This window comes from Epinephelus moara, chromosome 6 (assembly GCF_006386435.1).
Source record: "Epinephelus moara isolate mb chromosome 6, YSFRI_EMoa_1.0, whole genome shotgun sequence".
Classification (NCBI taxonomy): domain Eukaryota; kingdom Metazoa; phylum Chordata; class Actinopteri; order Perciformes; family Serranidae; genus Epinephelus; species Epinephelus moara.
The window spans coordinates 24,488,846-24,506,131 of NC_065511.1; the positions used below are offsets into that span (position 1 = coordinate 24,488,846).

General features: G+C 43.1%; 1 protein-coding gene across 1 annotated transcript in view; it reads left to right on the top strand.

Moving 5' to 3' along the window:
- The first annotated feature begins 349 nt into the window (after positions 1–349).
- The window catches only part of iglon5 (IgLON family member 5), a 131,283-nt gene continuing 114,346 nt past the window's right edge, over positions 350–17,286 (top strand). The window contains exon 1 of the mRNA XM_050047270.1: positions 350–944. Within this exon, the coding sequence (XP_049903227.1) occupies positions 884–944 (61 nt within the window). The 5' untranslated portion in view covers positions 350–883. The remainder of the gene's footprint in view (positions 945–17,286) is intronic.

A 17,286-nucleotide genomic window follows, 5' to 3' on the forward strand; every position in this document is an offset into this window, starting at 1 on the left:
CCCCTCACTCACTTCCTCCCCCCTCCCTCCACCTCTGTCCCTGTAGTTATTATGCCCGCCTGTCCCCCTGTGGACTGTTTTCTCCGAGTACTGCAGCAACACCGAACTGGCTATAAATCACATTGCATTATCACCGCGCCGTGCATCGCGTCGCGCTCTGCCCGCCCACCGCGCGCCTCCGATTGGCCAGCGCTGCTCCTGGGCCGGCCTCTCCGAGCGGGACATCGGTGCAATCATAAATCCCGCCTCCTTCCTTGGGCCCGGTGATTGGGAGAAAGGCTCTCTCCTTGAACTGTCAATCATGCTCTTTCTTGTGCGCCTCGCATTCACTGCTGCTCCCTGCGACGCGCTGAGTGCGGAGCGACGAGACGCGCTGCATACCAACAGAGACATACGGGAGCAGGCTAATTAAGCTCAAGTGGCGAGTTGCGACTGGTCAGGACGCACAGACCCCCATCCTGTTCTCTGACAATAAAAACACATTTCTGTCAAGTCACTGGACAGTTTCAATTTTACCTTTTTTTTCCTCTTCCCATGTGTTTCCTAAAATATTTTCCTTCGCAGCACTGTGAGCCAAACTAAGTGTCTGGGATATTTGTTTTTTTTCCTCTGCTCTGATATTTTTCTGGTTGGCAGAGTCTACACAGGAGAAGACAAACAGCTCTCTTCGGTTCTCTCTCCGACGCGGGTCATCAGAAGGAAAAGTCAACTGGATAAGACTGATGTTTTCGTCCAGTCACATGTAGAAGCGTTGGACTATTGCTGTTGACATCCATCCTCTGGGTCTTTTTTATACATATATATACAGATTCCCCGCAACGGCACCATAAAGGAGGAATACCAAGGCTGCAAAAACAAGCAGAAAATCAATCAGAACTCCATCATGGGCTGCCCCCTCTTGCGGAACGCGTTTGCTGGTTTGATGCTGGTTCTGCTGTCGAAAGGTAAGTTCTTACCAGCTACTTTAGCGATGTGCTGGCGGTTCTGTGCTGCTGCGCCTCTACGCATGTATCTTTCATTTTCTGAAAACGGTTGTGGAGGTGAATACTAATGATGAGGAGGGGGGTTGTGCGGGGGGGGGGGTCTACCTGCCTGTGAATCACGCGTGTCTGCTGTGCTATACTGCGCTCCAGCTTCCCATTTGCTCACAGGGAGATAAATGAAGAGAGAGGGGGATGCTCTGTATGCGTGTGTGTGTGTGTGTGTGTGTGTGTGCACGCGTCTGGCTGCGTGCATGAGTGCGTGCGTGCGAGCGCAGCGCCAGGTTCATCTCCAAGCCAACCTCGTGGTTCAGTGTAAGCAACGAGTGATGCATGTTAAGATGTTTACTATGGAGAAAAAAAATAGACTTCCATTCTCGGTCTTNTTCATCCTGCAGGCTGTCCTCACTGATACTCTGCTGGAGGATATGCTGGTGGTGCTGGTGGTGTTGGTGGTGGGAGGGGGTTAACGTAAGTACAGATAGAAGCATTGCAGAGAGACTTAGGAGAGAAAGACAGTGTTTTGTTCTGTCTCTTCAAAACCAAGGTCGAGAGAGAGAGAGAGAGACAGAGGGAGATAAATGGAGAAGGATGGACAGGTTTTTTTTTGGGAGGGGAGGGGGGCTGAGGAGGTCAAACATGAACAGGGTAGTGAAGTCTAAATTTTCTATTTCATCCCTGCAATAAAACATCTTCCCTCACAGCTCAACAAAAGAGACAAACACACTTTATTCATTGGCTCTTCTACAGTGTCGAGATAACTCGCACGAGCACAAAATTCAGATGGCACTCTAAACTGCTTCATTATGAAGAACACAAGCAGACAGTGTTGTTGTGTTGTTATTGTCCACGGGGACGCTGACCAGGGAGTACTTAAAATCCTCCTGCATTTTTCATCATGTCATCCGCTAATATTCTCACCATGCTATGGGATGTCCCACCATATATTACTTGTGCACGGCATCCTCACCATCGACTCTAATTTCCCCTCTCCCATCTAGCATGAGCACGCACACACAAATACACACACCTGGCTCAATTAGTCCTGCCTTCATCCTGTGGGAAATCAGTATATAAATAAATTACTCCGGCCCTTAATAACAATAATTGATGTGTCAGTGCAATAAGATGTGAGGTTAACAACGTGCAGATGCAGACGGGCTATAGCCTCCTGCTCCTGAGCTCCTCATGGGCAGGAGAGCCCAGCTGGTCATGGTTGGCTTGCCACAGCAAGCCCCTTCTCCACACCAGGCAGAGAGCAGACGGACAGCCCTGCAGGACGTACACAGCACACAAACACAATGGGCTCAGTACCACACAAACCAACCCTGCAACCACACTGAGTCTCATTTCAGCTCTCAGCCCTCCGAATTTGTAACCTGTGGGTTTCTTTGCAATGTGAAGGTGTGACCAATCATGTAAGCCACAGTTGAGGAATGATTGGATATTGATGTGAGTTGTGCACATTGCAGCACATGTGAATCAGATTCATCTCGGAGAGGGATCCCGCCTGCTGCTCTGAGTTGCTGTAGGTCCACAACACGTCTGTCTTTTAAGCTAGAAAGCATGCATTATAAAGGAAGTACATGACTGTTAAAAGGGCACCGTCCGCTGCTGATAAATCATGCAGCACTGAAATAATCCTTTGTATCTGTGCCTCTGAGAGTCAGGCCACTGTGGTATGTGGTCGCTTAAATGCCTCACCACCACTGTTTAGTAGATTGTCTGAGTTATTATTGCCTAGTTAATGATGAATAAGACAAATTCCCCCAAATGACTGCACAGGATTTATTCACCTGAAGATATTTCTTCCCCCTGACAGTGATTATCACTCATTTAGCCACTTCACATTAAGCACAACAAATATTTATTAAGAGAGAGCACCATTTTATCTCTCATTCCCTCAGAAACAGATAGTCAAATGTGTTTTCAGACCTGTACAATGCCAACCAGGTTGAAAAAGCGCTTTGTCTTTGCTGCAAAACACAATTAGGCTATTCAAAGGTTTCCTACTGGCTTGGTGTGTGAATGTACAAGCCACTCCATGGGTGCGATGGCCAGCTCCTGGCATGCTGTCATGCCTCTTCTCTTCCACATTTATTCTCCCTTTTCTTTCACTTAAAATGTCTGAAAACCATTATGCTACAAAGGTGGATGGCCAAGCGCCCGCTCGTACATACAGTGAAATATCTGTGTATTTCTGGCACACAAGCTGTCTGCAATTAACCAAAACCTGTTTCATCTATTAGACCAGACACTGTTAGGCTTATGGAACATTAAAGCTGTGAATGTATTCACACACACACACACACACACACACACACACACCCCTCCAAACGAAATTAAACAATTTACCCTCTGCTCAAAGGATTTCTGTTGTGACAGAAACCTGCAAGATCTGATAATGAGAATAATGCCGTCATTGATTCAGTGAAAAATGAAGATGACAAGAGAAATTGCTTCCGCTTACGGGGCTACATAGATCACATCAGGGGACGTTTAAGGTTATATATCAAAGGATATTATTTTAATGCTACATTTAGACGTTTAAGAAACAGATTTCTGCTTTACAGATATCGATTAATGCAGCTATTAGAGGAAATCCCACTTTCACACTGTACATGTATGTCACTAATGTTGAAACAGTCCAACAGATGGGTCTTCCCACCAACATGCACCGCTGTGATGGAGGTTCTGGTAAGAGGAAGTGTACAAGGCAGGAATACAGGTGAAAACAGGTGGGGTCGTGTTGTAGCTCGCCATCCTTCTTGTTTCAGTAACATATGGGGGCCAAGTGGGGTCAATGCGCATTGCACATGTTAGCACGTAGCCACCCTCTTTCGTCTCACCCTCTCACACTCACACAGATACACACACACACACAACACACACACACTCGACTGGATCACCAGTCTTGGCTTGGAGATGAAGAGAAGGGAGATGCCAGCATCAACAGATGCCTTGCGCTCCTATTCTGGAGGGGACTCTGCTTTTTCTCCCTGCCTTTGAAATCCATGGTTTCTGTGTGCTGTTGTTCTCCATGTTTGGCTTAGAAATGCTCTGCCATTTTGGCAGGTTTTATTTATCTGCAAGTGTTGGAGTGAGAGGGCCTGGATTTTGTCTCGAGAGCCCTGGGGGATAAGGGTTGGAGGTTTAACCAGCCTGGAGAGGGTCTGTGGTCTGAATTTTTTCCCCTTGGGTGTCACTTTTTTATATTTCTCTTGCTGCTCTGTGGTGGCCTGTGGAGCTGTGCATCCAACACCCTCCGCTGAATCTATTCCTCGCACATAGTGGGGACAAGATAGTACCTTGAGAAAATCTAGCTGTGTTTTGACCTAGGACTGGCAAAGGCAGTGATGTGATGGAAAATGTATCAGTGAGTTTGATGGTGTATGGAAACTGCATTTGAATTAATAGCTGAGAAGTGATATCAAAATTAAAGCACGTTGCTGCCCTAATAAAGGATGGCCGAGTAAAGTATGATGTGTTGGAGAGGAGCTGTGAGGTGTGTTTTAATTTGATTTATATTTGGTATCTTCCAGTGTTGTTTGGAGGACGGAAGTTAAGAAGTGTTGTTTAGAGTGAAATCAGAGAGTGAAAACAATGTTGAGATTTCCTCATCTTAAAGGAGCAGTGTGTCAGATTCAGAGGTATCTCGAGGTGAGGATTGCAGATTGCAACCAGCTGAAACTTCTCTGATGTGCAAAGCACATGAATTTACAGTTTGGATTCCTCCAGTGTTCACTGTTTAGGGGGTTTTAATCAAGAGCCAAATCATCCTCAGAGGTCTCTTCCTTTCCAAAACGGACCTGGCGATTTTAAACCGGTAAAAAAAAAAAATCATAATGAAGCAGTTTCGTGTTTATAAAAATCAGTTTTTCTCACGGTGTTCGGTTCGTTGTGAAAGGACTGCTAACTATAGTGGCTGACACAAAAACATGAATGACCCTATCTAGAGTCAGTGTTTGGTTTGTCCATTTTGGGCTACTGTAGAAACATGGTGGTGCAACATGTCCGACTCTGTGGACGAGCCACCTGTGTAGTTATAAACCGCTCATTCTAAGGTAACAAAAACATTCTTGTTTTCAGGTGATTATAAACTCAAGAAAATATACTCATTATATTGCATTTAATTTCTGACTACATGCCCCTCTTAATCCTACACACTGGGCCTTTAAAACAGCTCAAACATTTTGAAAATGTAGTTTTTGAAAAGAGTCCAATACCACCCACTGGAGATTTAGTAGAATCACTTCAATTATCTGACTTAAATTACACATTTTAAGTGCTATTGTACCATTACTTTGGCCTTCTGAATACAGTGCAGAGAATCGTGTCATACCTAACAACCATTTACAGTACTCTCATTGGATTTCAAAGTGTCGTGGATCCACATCAAGGCCTGTAAAATACAACCAGTTCACTTCAGTTCAGTCTTTATTGTCCTGAATGGGAAAATTGGCTTGCAGCATGGCCAAAACAGACACACCAGAGCAGACTCATCCATCAGTAAAACAGATTAAAAAAAGAAATGTGATTTAGAACGAGTAAGACAATAACCATAAAACAATGACAAGCAGTGAGTACGAGAACAAGACAATAGGACAAAAAGACAGTCTTTTTGGTAGCTATAAAGGTTGTGAATTAAGTGAGCTTGTACAAAGAAATGTTTGAATCTATTGCACTTGGCTCTGGAGAGTCTGTTCCTCTGTCCTAAAGGAAGCAGCTCAAACTCCTTACTTTCGGGTTGGTAGATATCAGTGGCAGTAAAAAGACCAGAACAGTGAGGGATGTTGAGTAGTATTCATTATCATGCCCTCACTCCGTAGGTTTTGCAGCATTTCCAATTACAAGGCCAGACAGAGATGAATAACCCCTGAGCTGGTGACCCCACGACCTGCCAGGCTGAAACTGAACTCTGCATCTCGTAGAGTTAGAAGCTATCTGGCCAGAGCGGTGACTGAGAGGTCACAGGTTCAAATCCTTTGAGGATGGTTAGCCACAGTGTTGCTGCAGACGATAGGGGGGCGCGGCACAACCTCACTGCCCTCGAGATTTCTCCTGTCGGTTTTGATAAACACTTCACTGGGCCTCACATATTGGTTCGGGGGTTTGGCAATTACACATAGTGTCAGTGTCATAAATAATGATTACAGCACGGCTTGTTTGCAATTATAATTACAGTTATAATATATGGAGTTCAGTGTAATGGAAAGGAACTAGGACAGCTCTCAGCTCGGGACAGGTAGTTTTACTGCGTTTAATTACTGTGGTAATTCGCTTCGTTACAACCTCCCCCCGTCCTCCCCGCGTCCCAGTCCCTCCTTATAGACCTGCGTCGGTCCGGTGTGGATATGAACATTGGTTGCGAATTCTCACTGAAACAAATTTAAAAAAGCCTATGTTTTATTTCGTGCAGAGGAAGGATCATTCAAGAGGGAGCAGAGTGGCTGTAGAAGCAGGAATAAGTGGTGGCTCGTGTACTCACATCAACCACCGCCTACACAGGCACACACACACATCTCTCACAGGGAAATAAACGTATGCATGCATACACTGTGGAATAGCTCCTTTACATGGGCCGGTGGGAAGATGAATTTCAACAATTCCCCCTCTAAAGGTGTGAGAGGTAAATCAATGGAAAGCCAATGGAGCCCAGCCACGAGGGAGACGAGGGGACATCTTTATATATACACACACATCAGCTTGGATATTAATAACTCTCATTGATCTCTTTTCAATAGTGTTCATATAGAGAAAATCGAATGAGTCTCAGCAGTGCAAATTTCTTCCCTCTGGTTCTCAAGGCTTCAGTCCATGCTGCAGATTGAGCTATCTGCAGGGAGAAAGAGAGAAGGAGAAAAAGATGTTTTCTTGTTTGGTGATGTGCAGATGTTACACATTTAAGGGGAATGAATACTGTTAGAGGGGGAGAGAGCGCACTGTGTGATTTTTTCCCTCTATTCCTCTTCCTTCTAGTCTTTTTTGTGCCAGGGAGTTAGCATCATTGGAAACACAATTCAGATTAGTGCAGGCGGCTTGTCCTAGGGGAGCCGGGAGGGACGAGGGTCCCGCTTCTCTCCCTGTCCTCATTACCAAAAGACAAGGAGCTCGCCGGCAAATCAATGGAAAAGGCTTAGGCACTAATGCAGGCCATGCCTGGTGATGGGACTTAGCTTTTTGTGTGTGTGTGTGTGTGTGTGTGTGTCTGTGTGTGTGTGTGTGTGTGCGTGCGTTTTTGTGTCTCAGTGTGTGCGCGTTTATGTGTGTGATCCTTCTCTTATGTGTGTATGTGTGTGTGTGCAAGTTTAATCATTTGTGCTACGACAGAAGGCTGGAGAAAAACATTAGTTTCAAACGACTGCTGAATTGCTCGCCGTCGGAGTAACCTCAAAACTCCCGGTTAACTGCGCTGATATTTACCACGGGGACATACGATAGCACGGAAGCCCTTTAATTACGCAGAGATAACGTCAGATTCATCAGTGAATCCATTTAGTCCAGTACTAACACTGTTACCATTGTAATTATAATTGCTCAGGGCATTGTTGCCATGACTACTACTACTTCAATAGCCTGCAGTTGTGTACAACTTCCTTTACACCGAGAAAAAAAAGAGCAGCACCTTGGTGTTTCCTGTCAACAACCCCCTGCAGTGGATGCCGGCATCAAAATATGCCAAACAATCCACCTGTCTCACGGCTCAATCTGTGCCGCATCTGTTCTCGCTCTAGCTGATGCTGTTGTTCTCACATTTGCCTTCATCCCATCCTCTTGTTTTGTTTACACAGGTAAAACTACTGGGCGCAACAAAAGCTAAATAATGGTTTCATGTTGTGGATTTTCAGCCCCTCCACCGCCTCTGACATCTCATGGTGCTGGAGGTGTTTCTGGGTCTTCGCGGAGGGGAAGGGAGGGCACGAAGGAAGAGAGGGAAATAAATAAAACTGTGGAAAACAGATCAATAAATATTTCAGCAGCTGCTCCCTTCACAGACTCCTCCTGAAGCCATAAGAGGTGGAGAGAGATAGAGAGAGGGAGGGAGGGATGGATAAAGTGCAAGAAAGGGAGAGAGAACAGGGGTAATTGTGTTCCAGACTCTCATTCACAGTGAGCGAGAGAGATGGAGGGTGAAAGAGAGAGACAGAGAATGGGGATAATTGTGTCCCAGACTTTAATAGACAGAGAGAGAAGGCATGAGTGAGGGGTGGAGAAGCGACACGGGATGTGCTAACGAGCACCACATACCAACATTGTCTCCTATGGGAACAAAAAAAGGCATATGAGAGGCTGGGTCCCTGGACTTTGGCACTACATAATAGTGACTGTAAGAATCTCTCTCTTCCTGACTTTCACATAATTCTAATTCCTGTCAGGAGTTAGCGACAGACCGTGTGGGTGTGTAGTTTGTGCAGCGAGCAGTTCTAAATGATAATGAGCCGGTCAGCAGCTGAGACGGCTAACGTGTTGCTGCTGCAGGCGTGGCCGGTGTCAATGCCACCATGCTCCACAATCATTAGCTGATATGTTTCTCACATTGCCGTGAAATCTGCACACACAAAGACGCACCTTACATGCAGAGTGTATAGTGTGGTATGTATGTTTAATGCAGGGAGTGAGAGGCAGCGGGGGGGTGGGTGGAGAAGACAGAGAGAGCTTATGAGGGTGGACAGGCTGGAGAGATGGAGGAGTTATGAAAAAATGATTGAAGGAGGGCTGCTGGGAGGAAGCAAGGGAAGAGAGACAGATGGTGTGAGGGAGGAAGGGGGAGGAGGGATTCAAAGACCCGCAACAGGCAGTGATCGAGATGGATTGATTTTGCAGGCAGATGATTAGGTGGAATAAAAAACATGGCAGGTTTATCCTGCCAATGAAAACTGTGTTTGGGTGATATTGCTGTGAGTGGGAGTAGTAAAATTGTTTCAGGGTCACTTGATGTGTGATATTGCGGCATTAAGGAGCTGGTGCTAATGTGATCCGCCACTGGTTAGGGAGTCATTCCAGCGAGACAGCACACCTCTAATAAGACGCTCATGCAGTGCGCCCACATCATAATGAGTGGTTTGGAGCTTGTCAAGAATCCACAGGTTACATAAAATATTATATTTAGACACTCTGTAAAATTGCCAGCACACACAGCAATCAAAGACTAACAGTACATGTTTTGGTTGCTATTCATAAAGCCACATAATTAGGGAAAACAAACCATGCCGATGCCCAGTGGAAGTCGGTGCTTGGCGTAGTCCTTGCCCTTCCCTCGGAGCTTATGCTGAGATTTAGAGATATGCCACAATTGTCCTGTCGTTTAAGGCCAGCACGCGGCTCCAGCTCCAGCTGGGAAGGTGCTGCTGGGATTTTCTTGTAATAAAGTGTCCATATTAGCATGACATCCTGACAGTAAGACTCAGTTAAGGAGAATTTCACCAAGGATTTGGCTGTGACAGCCCATAAATGGACTTTAAGGAAATGTTCCAGTGTCTTTGATTCCTTTCACCACATCCTCCGGGTATCGCGTGTTAAAAGTTACTGTACAGATTTTGAAGCAAAAGATCACAGGAATATTTTTTTTGAACAAAATATCAAATTTGTGATATTACGGTCCTATTGTTGTAATTGGGATGTTAGGTGAGATTTCATCAAACGTTTTTGCTGCAATAGACCATTAATTGGGTTTGGGAGAAGACGCTGCTGTGTTATTGTGTTATGATATTTCACTAATTAGATGTGGGGTTGGATAATGCTGAAAGCCTGTGCTACTTTTCCCAGTTTTGTAAAGCAGTGAGTGAAATTCCATTAGTGCTTGGACCTGCATGGGGCGGTTGTGAGCGCAATATTCAGCTCAGACATTATTTAGGACATTTCAAGGATATGGCGTGCTTCTAAATTGTGCTTCAATCACATTGTGTTCCTTCATTCATTGAGGGATGTGGGTGAATAGTGCTAGTCTAATTTGTTTTGTAATATCATTCTTGGGGTGCCAGCATGATTCCCAAATTCCACTCATGTATCATTTTACTTCAGACATTTCAAGGCTGTGGTTCACTTTAAAAAACACATGTCAATTATTTCCTCTTGTGTTAGAGCAGCACTACATTTGAAAGAATTTGGCCAAATTGGACTCATTAAAATGCATAATATTATTCCAGAGATTCAAGTCAAATTTCCAATTAAAATTCCTCATCATTCTGTCCTTGTTAAGCCGCTGTTTACTCCTATTTTCAACACTTATTCCAATAGAAGAACGCATGTAAATGTATCAACAGAAAATCATTTCCACAACACAATATCCCCAGACTGTTCTGGGTTAAAGAAGTATTTCACTGCAGAAAAGATTATCCTTTCATAAACCTGGGCTGACTATGCAGTAGAAAGACACAAATACTTTTAAAATTCGTGCTGCATGAATAGAGAGGCATTTTGCTTTTGCTCAAGAGGTAGAAAACCTACAACTACCAGAATGCACTGCACTGGACCAATAAATGCTTTGTGAAAACTGTAAAGGTTCATAGACATGTCAATTGTTTTTTGCTAGTCAACCATGATTAGCTCAAGTGTGTTTACATTGCCTAAATTAGCCTAGCAGCTAGTGGACTTTCCTCCATTCATAACCTAACAAAATGACATGTATTATTTATACTTTTTCTTATTCACCACTGGTTAAAGTCACTGTATCATACATTGTTAAAATAAAGTTGCCAATGTTGCTGTAGTGAGAAGTTAACAGAAGGAGATGCTGACCAGGCAGGTAGTGTTACATCGCGTTTAATCTTGTAACTGTATTGTTTACAGATGTCATGTGCTTTGTCTGTTGACCCATATTCTTTCCGAAATTAAAAATATTTCCACACTGCTAATTTATTTCCGAGTAAATAATGTTACCCTCATCTCTTTCTCTTTGCTGCTGTTTGATGGTGACGCAGACTTTCAAAATAAAAGGGTATCCTAAAGGTGACAATATAGATCGATGTTTTCACTTTGCATTGATGATACTGGATTGTTGATCACTGAATCGATAAATCAGTCCAGATCGATGGATCACTACACCCCTAACTGTTATGATACAAAGCTGGTTGGAAATTACAAGTATCCATTTAATGCTAGGTTTGATATACCGATCAAATACGTAGTGCTGGAAGTGCCCAGTCAGTTTAGCACATAAAAACAAAAGCATTTTAGAAAATCTCCCCTTTAGAAATGACTCTGTGAAATCATTTTGTCACAGCAGCAGAACATCGCACTCTCTCTCCCCATCAAGTGGGAACTGACTGCATCGATGTGACCTTTATCTGGCCAGCAGACCTCCAATTCCATTAAGAAATAATGAAGGTGTCAGAAAAGGGCAATTAGCTGCTTAATGTTGGGCAACAGTACTCTAATACAACATATTTTTGCTGACAAGTCAATATCTATACCTGACAACAACCGCTGTACTTTTAAGACACAGTAAGAGTTATTGGAGTTGTTGACATTATAGAAATGAAGTTGGTGATTTATGTTGCGCTGAACCTGTTTTACTGCCTCTTTAAAATCAAAACCGTTATGCATGTCTGCTGCGATCGACAGGACAAAAAAAAATTCAGTGATAGAGGTGCCTTTAAATGGTACTATGAGATGAAAAATCTCGATGTAGACTGAGTAATGATGTGATGAGAGGCCACCAACACAAAATAAAACATGAAAAGGTTTAAGGTTTAAAGATTAAAAAAGAAGACTTTCGCAAAACAACAAAATAAAATCAGCCTGTTGTCAGAGCAAGACCCACAGTACTGAAATTTAAATCAGCTGATATCTGAAGCATAGAAGATAAACAACCCAACTCAACACTTGTTATTAAGCCTCATGTTGCCGTTTTTATCGTAAATATCTGCTTTATCAAACCTGCCGTTACCTTTGTTTGTTATTTCGGGTTTGACAGCTGTAATCAGAATTGATCTGTATACTGCGGGGAGGCAGCTAAATCAGACATGACAAATGTGGGGCAGACAGTGCAGGTGTTTTCTCAATCAGGCCGACGTGATTGATCCTCTCTTGAATCCATCATGATCAAGTCATATTGACACTGGGCTTCTATTAAGATTTTTTTTGAAGGTAAGAGAAAAGAATGATAGCAGCTTATCCACGTCAGTGCAAAAAGTTTTAGCAAAAAAATAAAATAAAAATCAAGTCAGCCCTGTGAAGCATTTATAAATACAAAATGTTGGAAGGACTTCTGCTGCTGCGATTGATTTTCCTTTAATTAGATTTTTTTAACCACACTGGTTTTGTGTGGTGAATTAATGTGAAGAGTTATGATGGCGGGGGAAGACTTGCCTTAAGGTTCAATTATTTCAGACTGTTAAAGCAATGACATCATATGTGTAATGGATTGCACTTGATTAAAGCATGTTTTGCCTCTTAAATTTGGTATAGTGCTGAATACGATGCACTTGAGCAAATATGTTTGATATCATGCACTGAATAAGAAACGCTTTAGCCAATGTCTGTTATTTAATGCCTCATTTCTGCTCCCTTCATCACAGCGAGGTTTTTATTCTCAAGTATATAGATGTCCGTTGTCAGCAGTTTGACAGTGCAGTTTGATGTAGCGCAGTGATTTTTTTTTTTCTTAAAGCAGGGACTTCTAAATGAGCAGAGATTCTCTTTCAGTGTGCTGCACAGGCTGAACGCGAAGATGGCACAACACGAGTTGTCAAGCCATATACTGTAGACTGAATGGCTTTGAAATACTGTGTCTTTGAAACTGCAACATTTCAATTCAGAGGACAGCAATTACACAGTCAAACATGGAAGTGGATAGAATTGCATTACAGTAGCGCCACATTTATTATAATGTAAAAACCCAGCCAGTTTGTGTTCTATAAGTTATGGTTTGGTGCTCAGCCCCGGGGACCCCCCGGCCATCTGACTGTGCCCACTCACCCGTTGCTACTTCCTGCTCTCAGCTCACACTTAAAGACACGAGCGTGCAACCTAAGGCCATCTGTTTGCTTTTACTGGGGCAACTTGTTGCCTCCAGGGATATGGACATATGTGATATTAAAAAAAGTACCGTCAGAGCTGTCAACCCTCAGAGGTCTGGCCTGATTACCTGGAGAATATCACATCTTCACAACTCATAAGGTAATAAAAGCTGTGCATCCCCTGCTGCGGTGCCCGCCATTGTCCTTTGCAGCAAATTTAATGGGAATGATATAAATAACTCAGGTCTTGCTCGTTAAAAGATGACACCATCTAATAGTTTGTCATGTGAATAGTATATCACCAAAGATGTTGGAGAATGTATGGAGAGTATATTATACTCTCCATATCGACAGGCTGAAGTCACAGAGGGCAGGGCAATGTGGATGTTATCGACGCTACAAAAATAATAGCAATAGTTTATATATATATACATACATAATACAAAGTTTTCTATAAACTAATCAAACTGTATTTGACTTTGACATTACATCAGACAAAACCATGCCATTTTATTCTGTTCATTTTTCATTAAGGTTGCCTCAGGCCCTGACCACACAGAAAGCGTTTTAGCAGCTGGAGGTGCCCTTTTGTAAATGTTTTTAATAAGAGTGAAGCTTTTTGTTTGCGTTTTGTGCGTTGTGATGCACCTCGTGTTCCGCGCTCTAAGCACCTGCCGTTTTTGCTGGAGCACTCTGAACTCCTCGAGTAGGAAAAACTTCAGCTAAGAGTGGAAAAGCGCCCCACATCATCTCTTTTGTAGTCATCTTTTTTCATTGTCCAATCAGATGATTTGAGAAGCGGGCCTTCAGTGATAGTCACGACAACAAGTTTACAGTTGGTAAACAATAGAGGAGAAACTGGTGGTAGCAGTTGCTGGATACACAGAGCTCTACGGCCGCAGCAGGCTGTCAAACTGCCCGTGAGTCATCCTGAAATATTCCTGGAAACAGCCATCATCGCAGCAAAGCTCCTGGACCAACTGGAGATACTCCCCATGATCCACTCTCTTCTTTAGGCTCTCATGTACCCACACAGATCTCCGTTTCCCTGTGCCCAACAAACTATTTAGTGACAGCCTCTCACCCTCAACCAGAGCTACAGCAAGTACCCTCTGCCTCAACATTTTCGGGACTAGATACTAATTAGTGGGGGGAAAATGGTAGATTGATTATATGGAAAGGTTAGCGTAAGGACGTGTTGGGGTGGTTGCCTGACAACAATAAAAAGGCGCAGCAAGAATTTTTTTCTTCTCTACTAGTGGCATTCAATTAAAAAGAAAAGAGGTAGCGCAGTGCACCTCGCATTTTGTAACCTGCAAAATGCTTTCTGTGTGATCGGGGCCTTATTTTGTACTGGCTTAAATTGTTAAATGATAACACAAAATGAACATATTGCACACACAAACACATTGGGCGTATTTGTTAATGGTCACTCTGAGCACTCAGAGCGCACTCTGGCACAACCACTCAGTCACAGTGCTGTTGGAATATGTGTACCATTGGATTAGTCAGAGCACCACAGTCTCAGAGTGCAGACCGAACTCTGGGCACAGACGGAGCATCAGAGTGCCAAGCGTAGCGAAAGTGGAACTTAACCTTCATATAGAAATAGAATGCTCTCTTTCTTATAACAACATTGCACTCAATTTAGTGTGTATTGGGTTTTTTTTCAAACTACTTTGAATTAGACCGGCTGTGTTCCCATGGAAACCACACCCCCTGCAGTCCAGCACAGGGTGTAACCTGTTGAATAGCAGCAACAGAAAGTTTGCTTTCACTCACATCTGCAGCAGTTGCTCCTCTAATCCATCAACCTAAACAGCTCTGATCGATACAACCACAATCTGATCGACTGATCAATTCACCAACCCAGGACTGAAACTCAATAAGTTGCTGCTGAAAAAAAACAAAAACATGAAGAGTTACACCTGTGTTGACACAGAAGACACAGAAAAACAAAAAGCTTAGGTCCTGGTCCAATTTCTAAAAAAGTTGATATACGATATGGTTAATGGTAAATGGACTGCACTTGTATAGCGCCTTTCTCATCTTCCGACCACTCAAAGCGCTTTTATACTACGTCACATTCACCCATTCACTCACTGGTGGTCCAGGCTACCACACATGGTGCTACCTGTTCTTCAATAACAACAAATGGTATGATGGTACCTCAAGAAATCTCTATTGTCCCAAAAGTTGACACATGTTGCTAACGATTGGTAACATATTTTTATTCTCTTACAAAAGTTTGTGCAAACAGGATTTGCATTTAATATTGGGTTATGATTATTATTATAAAGTCATTATTAAACTCAAGGGATGCTGGCCTCACACTGAGGTTCACTTGCTAACCATTTCATAGACTCAGATGTGATCCATGATTGCAGTGATTCTGTCTTGGCGCTCCTTTGAACCGACTGTAATGTTGCTGTTAGAAAGCCAGTGAGGGGTCCGTGTGTATTGGAGCAGACACATTGTGAAAATAATATTCTCAATTTTACATTTGTAGTGAACATTGTACATTTCATTGTAGAAACAATTTCACAGACACACCCTACAGAGGCCCTGGACCCCCTGTTACAAACCGCAAAGTTAGGGTGACATTGAACAGATTTTGGGGAACTGAGGAATCCAGTCTGACAGAAAGTTAGGGTGCGGCAACACCTGTAATGGCTCCTGCATGTAAGGAAGTGGAATGTGAGAGGAATGCTGCATTACAGGAGGTAATTGGCTGGGCTGGAAAGGGTAAGGCCACTCCTGGGATGGACTGTGCTTTGCACAAAGGATGGATGAGCTAGATAGAGTTGGTTGACACAGAAGCACACCATATGGAGGGCCGTGTCTGGCTGTGGTTGGTTGTTTTATTTATTAGATCTGCCAGGTTGGTTGCCACATTCATTTCATGCCTGTGTTACTCCACCTGCGCATTCAGTTGAAGCTGCTGATTTTAAGTAGCTTCATAATCGGCGAACACTTGCTTTCCCTCAAACTGCAGGAAAAAAAATTAATAAAGCTACTAATGTGGGTTTTATTGTAATTACAAGTGATAAATAATAGGTTTAATTTCCCCGTATTGGCTTTAAGCAGTAAGCTTTTGATCTTTCGCACACACTGGCCTTTTGATCTCATATATTCCCTTTCAGATATTCTGGGTTGTGTCGTTGAATACAGATGCGCTTTAATATAACCACAAAACCCTGATTTTTACAACATAACTTAAGGTGACAAATCAGCTCAGCAGCACTGACTAATATTAGCTTACATCATGTTCCCTTTAATGTTAGCTTGATTTCTCACCAGTGTTCCTTGTCATTACTCATCATAATGTCAATCACCTCTGAGTCACTGATTGATGGAAGGAGAATTTGTTGGAGTGAAAATAAAACTTTTAAGGACTAAATGTATTGAATATGACAGCCCTCCGTTTCCAAAATAAGACACAAAGGAAATATTTAGTGTTAGCAAACAAATCACACACACAGAGACACACACATCTCTGTGTCACACGCTCGGAAAATTGGGTCTGTGCAAATTTTGCCCTGGTCAGAAAGGTGAGTTGTTTGTAAATTGCTAGCGACAAATCAAACTGAAGGGTGGTGGAGTAGTGGCTGGAGAGAGGAGCAAAGAGAGGAGTTTGACCTCTTGGCCAATCAGTGAGAATCAGTTTGGAGGGAAGGAGAGGCTCTCAGTGGCAAGCTTCTACTCTCATTTTGAAAACAAACCTTGAACAAAGAAATAAAAGCGTCTTCAATCATCCACAAAATAAGTCACGTCATGAGGTTTGACACAAACATTAAATCTGGACCTAAAATCAGTTTCTTCTTTGCAGGTTTCCATAAATAAAAGAAACTGCAATGACCCTGTCTGAAATCTGAATCCCCACTTGGCCTCTTTCTGTTTTGCAACAGGATGACCCACCTGTCCAAAAAGTAGTCTGAGTCCATGATCCAGGTACTCAACCCTGGTCTCGTCTCATGGTCCGTCAAAACCCACTGGGGAAACAGCTCTCCCTTCTTTTTTTTTATTCTCTTATTCCTTCCCCCATATCAAACAGACAGCTTCTACTAAAAGATTCATGCATGTGGACTTTGGGTCATTAAAGAATGATCCACAGCAAAGCTGTTTCTTCACCCTCATAATGAAATCCAATATTCATGAAATGGATTTTCCTCTCCGCTCTCCCACTCACTCTATTCACAGATGTGTGTTTGCTGGTGTATTTAGTCTGTGTTTGCACAGCCTTGTTAGGCTACCACGGGTTAATGGTATCCTAAAGGCGCATTTTCAGGCCGCCCAGTTAATTACACAGGGTTGACGGATGACCTTGCCATACATTACCTGTGTAA